Here is an 11,043-nt window from a genome sequence, read left to right on the forward strand (position 1 = left end):
GGAGTGGTTGTTGGGTTGAAGATCTTCTTCTTCATCTAACACGAGTTATGCCGCTCTAATTATTCAGGATATCATTTAAGAGTGCAATAGACGCGCCTTGTTCTGTAGGGATACACGCATGCCAGTGCGAGCGGCCCAGATTACTCCAACGTACAATATGTCTATATGGCTATATTTAAACTACGGGATCATTAAAGGTACGTTAAGAGAAAACTATCTCATGACAACGGCTTTATAAGCAACAGTCATGACTTGTATTTTTTTTTTATTACTTCATACTCTTAAGTATAAATTTATTGGCATATTTTGTCAAACTAATGACTTCTAATGATCATCATAATATACAAACTCATAAATATAAATCCCAAATTTTACAAATAATATGACCTTTTGGCACAATTTATAACATAAACTGATTCACAACTATGTGGAATTGTGTTCTCTGCTTGGCTTAATTGCAGTTAAAATTGTACGCATTGTACATAAAAATACTGTGTAAGTGTTTTTAAGCCTAATTATAGTTACACGATGATTATAAATTAAACACGGATTAACTATTCGCCCTGGCGCTTTGCTATTTCGCTTGGGCGCTTTGCTATTTTGCTTGGGCGCTCTACTATTTCAGGAGATTCAGTTTTGTAGTAGCATTGGTAACTAAAACTAGTAGGAGAAAACAGCTGTAATACAACTAAACAGCCCCGTCAAACTATACTTAATTGCCCAAGCAAAATAGCAAGAGGCCCCGAGAGTAATAAGGGTTTCTTACTTTATTACGCCATTTAAAAAAAAGGCATATAATTGTGAATGGGAATAAAAGAGTAGTGGCTCGTTCTTAAACGGTCAATTAAAACCTTAAGCGCTCGGGCCTTTATTACACGGCAACGACCCTGCCGGTTTTAAACGGCCGTTTAAGAACTCGCCGCTACCCTTTTATTCCCTTAATTATGCTCATGGGTGTTATTGTTATTGGGTATATACCCACTCCCTCATACTGCTTTAAATCATACTACTGACGTCATTGTATCTGTTAAGTATAAAAGACACGATGCATAAAACATGGCCTTTTTTAAGCTTCAAAACTCGCATTGTCACACAAGTTTTTAAACTGACACTGTCACACAAGCTTTTAAACTCACATTGTCACAAAGGCTTTTAAACTCGCATAGGCACTGCCATAGCAAGCCTTTTACAACTTGCATTACTGTTGTACCACCAGTAACTAAATAAAAAATAACTACATAAAAATGACGGAGCTCAAACTGGGCCCAAGCCCAGCCCAGGTTTAGAAAGGGCACTTATAGATAATGTTGCGTTGTATTTACGGTCATAGCCTTTTTTTTAGTTTTCCATTTCAATTTAATGTAGTCAAACTGAAGCTGGTTTCCTTTTTACCTTTACATTAAAATATTACAGGATTTTTAAATAGGAATCAAAGAATTGACGAAAAGTCTTGTAACAAAGAATTTCACCTGTAGATTTGACCCTTATTCTGGGGTAAAATCCATTTGAAAAACAGATTAAAAGGTAGCCACACATTGTCAACAGTTCATCTGAACGTGTGATTAGGCCACGCCATTATGTCATCATGGCGCGTGATGAGGCAATTTGGTATATGGAAACCCTCATTCGTCAAACTCTGGCAGGGAACCCGCCGATGGTTTGAAAATTCACACGATTGTTGAGCAAACCTATTAGCGTAAACTACCTGCAGCACTATAAGTGAAACATCAGGTTTAAGACTTTAAGTATTCGTGTAAAGCGCCTCTCTTGACAAGTAGCAGTTAGTATTTGTTATAAATAACTATTCCGTTACACCACAACTGTGAGTGTTAAAGACAGTGTACACTATTGGTAATTGTCAAAGAACAGTCTTCTCACTTGGTGTATCTCAACATATGCATAAAATAACAAACCTGTGAAAAATTGAGGCTCGATCGGTCGTCGGAGTTGCGAGAAAGAAAAAAACACCCTTGTCACACGAAACTGTGTGCATTTAGATGCTTGATTTCGAGACCTCAAGTTCTAAACTTGAGGTCTCGAAATCAAATTCGTGGAAAATTACTTCTTTCTCGAAAAGCTACGTCACTTCAGAGGGTTTTATGACAATAATTATTTTGAGTAATTACCAATAATGTCCACTGCCTTTAAAGCCTATATACACTTTCGGAACAGAAAAAAAAAGTTTGCAGATTTACAAATAACTTACAGGGTTTACAGGAGGTAATGGTGAAAGACTTTTATTGAAAAATTATTCCATGAAATTATTTACTTTTTGATAAAAAAATTATAAATTCTCGATATCGAGAATTACGGCTTTATTGTAAACACATGTCATGACACGGCGAAACGTGCGGAAACAAGGGTGGGTTTTCCTGTTATTTTCTCCCGACTCCGATGACCGATTGAGCCTAAATTTTCACAGGTTTTGTTATTTAATATATAAGTTGTGATAAAGTTACAATCATAAAATTAGCAACAACAAAATAAGGATTGACAGTTCCGAACAAAGACACTGACAAATTAACAGAGAAACCGCGAATAAAAAGCCTTTTTGAGGTATGGCGGACGTGATAGGAGCCTACTGTTTGGTTTTGGGTGCATGCACACAAACTTACCTAAACTTTTTTCTGATGTAGCATTGTGTCCACCATAGCTCAACAAGGTATAATAATGGGGCTGGATTGCTCAGTTGGTATAGATCACTACCACGTTGAACCATGAGGTCGCATGTTCAGATCTATTTGTACTTTATTTGTCTTTATTTACCCCAATCCAGTCTGTTTCCCTTCTGGGCCCAATTTAATAGAGCTACTTAAGCAAGAAAAACATTGCGTAAGCAGCAACATTCTTGCTTAGTAAAATCAGAGTACCGGCCAACACTCAACTCAATTGCTACGCTAAGTAAACAACGGCTAAATACCACTCACAAGCAATGCATGGCATGACATTTTAGCCAGTAACTTGTGTAAAATAAGCAATCTCTTTTCGTGCTTAAGCATTTTTTTTTGCTAAGCAGCTCTATGACATTGGCCCTTGGTTTTACTTGTATTCAGATAAGAAAAATATAAAAGTATTTCTTACTTGGACTGGCCTCGAGTCCCAAGACGCCGCGTTGTGAGTTGAGGAAACTGATGTCTTATAATCTGAAAGATCAATTTGAAATTCATCACTGAAGTAGTTTGGTGGATGGAATCATTACTTAAAGAAATCAACACTACTTATCACTCACTCACTCACTCACTCACTCACTCACTCACTCACTCACTCACTCACTCACTCACTCACTCACTCACTCACTCACTCACTCACTCACTCACTCACTCACTCACTCACTCACTCACTCACTCACTCACTCACTCACTCACTCACTCACTCACTCACTCACTCACTCACTCACTCACTCACTCACTCACTCACTCACTCACTCACTCACTCACTCACTCACTCACTCATACACTCACTCATACACTCACTCACTCACTCACTCACTCACTCACTCACTCACTCACTCACTCACTCACTCACTCACTCACTCACTCACTCACTCACTCACTCACTCACTCACTCACTCACTCACTCACTCACTCACTCACTCACTCACTCACTCACTCACTCACTCACTCACTCACTCACTCACTCACTCACTCACTCACTCACTCACTCACTCACTCACTCACTCACTCACTCACTCACTCACTCACTCACTCACTCACTCACTCACTCACTCACTCACTCACTCACTCACTCACTCACTCACTCACTCACTCACTCACTCACTCACTCACTCACTCACTCACTCACTCACTCACTCACTCACTCACTCACTCACTCACTCACTCACTCACTCACTCACTCACTCACTCACTCACTCACTCACTCACTCACTCACTCACTCACTCACTCACTCACTCACTCACTCACTCACTCACTCGCTCGCTCGCTCACTCAGTCGACCAAAGTTGTCGCGTTGCCCAAGCTTGAGTTGGGCTATACATCTTTTATTTTAATGTATGTGATCGAAAACCTATTTTCAAACTGCTATAAGATTCCATTCCAATATTACGAGTTACTTTTTGACTTATAAGTTGGTAAAGCGTACCGGTAAATTTGTGTATTATATTAAATAATTAAAAAAAAAAAAACATTTTTTTTCAGTTGTTGGTTAATTTATTTATTTATTTTGACACAGCCTCCGTCTTCCGGCTTCCGGAACGCTGAGTTTCAGTATGGGAATTAAAGAGATGAAACTTATAAAAAGGCTTAATACTAAACGGATGATTTCTGTTATGGTATTCCTTGTATATATATCTACGTCCCACGTGTCCCTTTGTCGACCCAATTCCCCTTAATCAAAACAACACGTCCTTCAACCCTAATAACTCTTGAGATTGTTCTCTAAAAGTTTCTTTTTTGTTCATCTTCCGGGATCTTATTCTACATCAGTGACCCTCCAACTCCTCTAGAGGACCCTTTCCCATTGGACCATCTAGCGCCCTTCTGTTGAGTGGGGTTGACACACTCGTGCATCCCTTTCAATTTGATTCTCACGCGGTGCAATTTTATCTCATTCAAGGCCGGTATGTTTAGTGTTAAAGGAACACATTGCCTTGGATCGGTCGAGTTGGTCTTTGAAAAGCGTTCTGTAACCGTTTGTTGTAAAATGTATATGGTTAGAAAGATATTGTAAAAGTAGAATACAATCAAATATGCCTCAAAATTGCGTGGTTTTCTTTTTACCCTGTCGACTAACACGGTCGGCCTTTTATGGGAGTCAAAATTTTGACTCCCATAAATGGCCGACCGTGATAGTTCGCGACGTAAAAGGAAAACCGTGCAAATTCGAGTGATACTTGTGTGGATCATTATATTCTACTTCTAAAACATCTTTCTAATCATATGCATTTCATAACAAATTGTTTTAAACGCTTTTAATAGACCAACTCGTCCGATCCAAGGCAACGTGTTCCTTTAACACTAAATAGCAATAACCTCATTGATACCTCGTGAATTTGCTTTTCATCTAATTTTTCACAATAAGCCGTACAAGTCAGTAAACATAATTGGTACGTCCCAACCACATACAGAAATGAAAGACAATGGATGTATTTATGAAAAGTTGGGAGGACTGTTCACATTATCGATTTCAAAGAGAAGCAATGGACACTATTGGTTGTAACTCAAAATAATGATTAGCATAAAACCTTACCTCATTACGAGTAATGGGGAGCTGTAGATAGTATAATACATTGTGAGAAACGGCTCTCTCTGAAGTAACGTCGTTAATCGACAAAGAAGTAATTTTCAACGAACTTGATTTCGAAACCACAAAATTAGATTTTGAGGCCTCGAAATCAAGCATCTGAACGCACACAACTTTGTGTGACAACGTGTGTTTTTTTCTTTCTATATTATCTCCCACTTCGACGACCACTCGAGCTCAAATTTTCACCGGTCTGTAATTTTATGCATATGTTGAGATACACCCAGTGACAAGACTGGTCTTTGACAATATCATGTCTCTTATTCAATTCCAGTATTGTGATGAGAAATGTCCTCTTTCTCAAAAATTCGTTAGATCAGAGGGAGCCGTTTACTCACAATGTTTTATGCTATAAACAGCTCTCATTTGCTCATTTGCAAGTTACTTTTTATGCTAATAATTGTTTTGAGTAATTACCGATAGTGTCCAGTGCCATAAAAGCATGAAAACACTGGCTGTCAAAGCTCCCATAATCTAACACACAATGCAAGACCTACAACCTATTCAAATGACTATCATAAAATAAGGAATTATTCACCTTTCCAAAGCTTGCCGCATTCATGGGACTCGCTTGCGTCTTCTCACAGAAGTCTAAGTAGTGTACATAGAGTGTGCTTCGTGGGATACAGACCCCATCCGCTAACTCGTAATTCAACTGCAACCTATATGGACGTCAATCACAGGTAGTGACATAACATTATTAAACGGAAGGTAATAAAAGACTAATAAAGGTTTGGTAATTAATCTTAAAGACACCGGACACGTTTGGTAATTGTCAAAGACCAGTATTCTCACTTGGTGTGTCCCAACATAATATGCATAAACAAAAACTGTGAACATTTGGGTTCAATTTGTCATCGAATTTGCAAGAGAAAAATAAACGAAAACACCCTTGTTGCATTACTCTGTGTGCTTTCAGATGCATAATAAAATGCTTCAGCTGAAGTATTTTATTAAAATTATTGGGAGCTGTTGATTGATAATTTCAACAGCTCTCCATTGCTCGTTACCAAGTAAACTTGTATGCTAACAAATACTTTGAATATTTACCAATAGTGTCCAGTGCCTTTAAAGGGAGGGTATTAGCTTGGTAATCAATCTTAAAACTATTGGCAATACAAACTATTGGTTAGAACCCTAAGACATTTTGAGAAACATGTCACGTCGAAGTAATGTTGTAAAATATCAGTTTTGATCCCCCAAAAACTTAGTCTGAGAAACGTTACGGCTGTTTCCCTGTGAGGATTGTGTAATCCTATATGGGTCTTTTCTTTCAGCAAGAACAAACTCGCTCCGGGTTTTCAAGGCGATATCTCAAAAACTCGACCATCCAGCAGTTCCATTAACCGCTGGACATGGTGTCAATAGTCGAGGGGGTCCGGGAAAGCGCCCATACATTGCGTGTATGTGATGGCCAGCGTGCGATACCAACAAAAAAATTGACCCCCCCCCCCCAGAATTGAGGCATGCACGGTTATCAGAGCCTATTGGGCCCAGCTCCAATCCGCCGAGAAATGTGCCCGTCTGAACTAGTTGAGTGTCGATAATATAACAGTCTAAATGAAGAAAGACATACAAACAGTGGAGAAAAGACCCATGGGTTCGTACAAAAATACACGACAGCAATTTGAGAAATATTGTTGTTATAAAATGAAAACTGACCATTTCATTATAGTTGGTGCAGGCACAGGGTCTGGTAGAATTGCCTTACATTTGGATCTCATTTCTGTCAAAAACAAAACAATGAACATTATCTTTTCAAACGTGTGGTGTATAAAAGATACAAATAATCAGACTCTGTGATATTTTTTTTACACTTTGATGAAACTGTACTTAATATAAAAAGAAAGGAAACGTATTGCCGCTACATGAATATAAAAACACCAATACCTTATCGTCTACGTACACAATTAAGTATCATGTACGTATTATAGTCTTATCGTGTACTATATACAATCAATTCAATCGTATTGTGTTATTCACGATAAACCCCAAGCTATTGGGAACGTAGAACTTGACAACTATAATTGTGCGTACACGACCAATCCAAACGTATCGTGTACGTATACTCAATAACTTATTGTGTACGTACACGGTAATATACCATGTACGTAGACGATAAGTTGCGACTTATTGCACTATACACTATTGTTCTTATTCATTTGACGGCAATACTCTTCCGTGAAATACTCAATGTTTACAGATAAAATTAAGCATTTATGAAACAGCGACGATTCAGAAAAATATACAAGGGAGTGTAATCCGGAGCACTTTTCCCTAGCGGGCACTTCTGGCCAATTAAAATTGTAGTTCCAGACTGTATTTTGTTCAAGCAAGCAAGCCCATATTCAGCGCCCTTTTTATGCCATTCCTTTTCTTCTTTAATAATAATACCAAAACTTATATAGCGTCCTAATCGTGTCGACATGCTGTCAGCGCTGAACATGGCATTATGGACAAATTAAACAAAAAGAACGGAATTACAACATGTATGTAATCACAATCTGACATGGAGGTTAACACAAATGTATTTTTTGCGTATAAATATACAACCATTACTTTAAAATAACATTGAAATTAACAGCTTATAAATGTAGCATTTTATTCCAGGAATAATTAAATTTGTATCTAAAAAGTGAAAGGTTCAAACTTGGGGCACCCGAGGGCAAGTGCTTTTGTTCAACCACCCCCCCCCCCCCCAAGGCCAAGTGCTTTTGTTTTACGACATTGAGCAGAACAATTTACACAAATGTTTATTATTTTATTTCATTTAATTTAAGGGGTCAATCGCTGCTGCAGAATTATCAGAAAACATGAACAAACGACTTTTAAAAAAAAAGAGTAAAGAATGCTGCAAAGAATGAAGTCCGTAGACTTTATACTTACCGGTTTTGATCTTTGTGTTGTCCATATCTATTTTACTGAATGTATGTTACCTCTTCCTTATCATGGCAGTTTCACTTGCAGCAATATAACTGTGTTAATTCATTTCCAGTGTACGCTATTCACTCAAAAGGGATAACAGTTCGGTGGGTATAGCAAAACACGACCAGCTCCGGTAGGTCGCTGCCAGGCGGGTGAAAATGATGGATGAACGGCTCGGAGAGGCAGACGACGCGCGGTAGATCCGTGGGACACCGTCTTCGAAAAGTCCCGTCTGACGCGTTGGGTGATTTCTGCACGGTCTTGGCTGTGTTGTTTATTTCGAAACGGCAGTTTATACTTTAAATCCAAGTTGGTTTTCACTTAAATCCTCAGTTATATTTGGCAGAAGCACTGGTGTTGACTTAAATTGGGTTATATATATATATATAAATTGTTTCCATATGATATTCAGATTCGGGGGACGGCAGACATCAGTTACACAAACATGGATGTCATCTTAAATTCCACTGAAACCACGAACTTCACTTATTAAGTTTAGAAATAAATAAACAGAAGGCAATAACAGTAGAGCTCACAGCAAATGTCTTGAAATTGCAATATTCTTTATCTCCAAAGCAGACCGCAACGAAATGTAATCTAAACTTAGCATGCTCTTTTTTCACAGCAAACAGTCGTATGTTTATTGTTCACCAATCCGTAAAATGGTCGGTTCACATGAAATAAAATAATTATTGTTTCCAATAAAAAGGAAGTACAAAATCAGTTTGTAATGAAGTCAGTGTAGTGTACCTTTCCTCCACTAGAGGCCGTGCATGATGCTTAAACGTCTAAGCCCCACCAGGGAATAGTACATTAAGAACAAATCGTCAACGGCTTTATTGCCCATTCATGGAATACTCTATTTAAATACTATTTTTTGTTTGTTTCCTTCTGCGCTACCATTGGACACATTGGTGAATCGAGAGGTACAATCTGACTACACTGGGCACTCGGCTTTAAAGGGGCGGGCCCAGACAAGTATGCACTATTGTTCGCTAAACAGGTGCTGACAGGTTGTATGTGTATGGCCTATCTCATTAGTCGTCTAGTGTTATACTGTCACGTGTAACCCTGAGCTGCAATGGGACGCGGCCTAATTACTGTACGATAAGGACCAACTTTCACAGCACACGGGCCGAAACAGAAATAATTTACCATAAAAATATTTATTATGATAAGTCCGTGATTTCATTTCATTGTTCATTTCATTTTTTTTTTTTAAAGCATCACATTGCGTGGCCAACTGGCCAAATTGGATGTAATTTACAATAGCAACAATTAAACTTAAAGACGAGAGTACAGCACGTGAGTAACCACAAAATGACCAGAGTTAATTAATTAATTCGTTTAATAGAAACATAAAATGCGTGTGTTGGAAGTGCATGAGCCCATAGTTGCTTCACTGAGATGAATACTTTACCCTTATGTAACGGTATCGTCATGAATTCCCCAGTGGTCAGAGGAGCTAGTGAGGAACCCCCGCTCAGAATATTCCCCCCCCCCCCCAACCCCATGTGTTCGGGAAAAAAAACACATAGAATAGATGGTTCGATACATTAATTTGCCCACATACTTTGGCATTGCTCCCCCGCTTGCTCGCCCCCCCCCCCCCCAACGCTAAGAATCATCGACCCCCCTCCCCCCTCCTAAGATCGAGGGGGAAATAATGCAGAATGAATTGAAAGGTTCGAAACATCCCATTAAATGTTCCCATCATTCATTATGACATGTTCACAATAACGAGAGATTAAGTCCTAATTCTGGCCTGTAGTCATAGTTATGAGATATAAGTCAAAATGACGACCTTATTGTCTAAAGCGTTCTTCGGGCATCCTGCTGCTTTTCTTGGACTCTCGGAAGACATTCCGGAGAAACATGGTCTGGCGTGAGAAAAAAGGACGATCACTTGCAAGAGATGTTGAGGATTATTGAATTTGAACATTAGAGGTCTTGACGAACTAATCAGATGTGGACCAATGACTAGAAGTCATTGCAGTTGGGCCCTAGTTTTCGTCCCTGTTGGCACTTACTTTTGACAAGTCTAATAAGAATTTTTTAGGCTATCTGATAATCTCCGCCCTCTCATGTTTTTCACTGGCCAGTATACCGCTGACCAGTATGCGACCGGTCAGTTCACCACTGCCCAATATGTCACTGGCTTGTATACGTTACTGCCCAATATTGTCACTGGTCACGGTATACCACTTGCCAGCATGCAACTGACCAACATTTAATTTGGTAATATGCCATCCGCGCCAGTACACCACTGGCCAGTAAACCGTTTTGTTGTTTGTTTTTTGGTGTTTTTTTTCCAATTATTATATAATAAATGAGTATATGACAAAATCAGTCTATGTATTCAGATCGTAGATACAAATTGTAAATAATGGTTAAAAAAATCGAACGTAAGATTCGATTTCAGAGATCGAGAGTGGAGCAATCGGAACGTAAGCCTTGGGGGCATAATGTCTCGAGAGGCCGGAGATAGAAACCCCGGGCACGATGAACTCTTCAGTCTAGCCGTTAGCTTGGGAGGGGTTAGGAGCCAGACATCAAAGTATATGTTTGTCATTGTGGGTTTGTCTGTCGGTCCACCTCGCTTATCTAATCCATTGTTTCTTACGATCGCAACGTAACAATGCTCTGCTTGTATTTCGTTTCCTTCCCCTGATTTGTACGGAGTTTTTGGTAATTAAATTAGATTTATGTTGTCAAAACACTAGTCGCGACACTAATGTTTAATTCCCAAGTTGGATCGCGGCATACTGTTTGAATCAGGCTCAGTATTAGTATAAACATTCGTGCTGAAAGGATTGAATGATTGAATATTTTTTTAAATATAAATCCATTGAATGAAT

The 11,043-nt window shown here is 38.8% G+C and overlaps 1 protein-coding gene across 1 annotated transcript; it reads right to left on the bottom strand.

The window, feature by feature from the left end:
- Window positions 1-3,077: 3,077 nt before the first annotated feature.
- Window positions 3,078-8,488, bottom strand: LOC139943465 (transcription factor RFX4-like). The gene is made up of 4 exons (XM_071940276.1): window positions 8,147-8,488; window positions 6,923-6,986; window positions 5,799-5,922; window positions 3,078-3,143 (listed from the first exon to the last, which is right to left on the bottom strand). The coding sequence occupies exons 1-4, from the start codon at window positions 8,169-8,171 to the stop codon at window positions 3,078-3,080; spliced, it is 279 nt and encodes a 92-aa protein (XP_071796377.1). The 5' UTR covers window positions 8,172-8,488.
- Window positions 8,489-11,043: the final 2,555 nt, after the last annotated feature.

The sequence above is a fragment of the Asterias amurensis genome, chromosome 10 (assembly GCF_032118995.1).
Source record: "Asterias amurensis chromosome 10, ASM3211899v1".
In the NCBI taxonomy this organism is placed as follows: domain Eukaryota; kingdom Metazoa; phylum Echinodermata; class Asteroidea; order Forcipulatida; family Asteriidae; genus Asterias; species Asterias amurensis.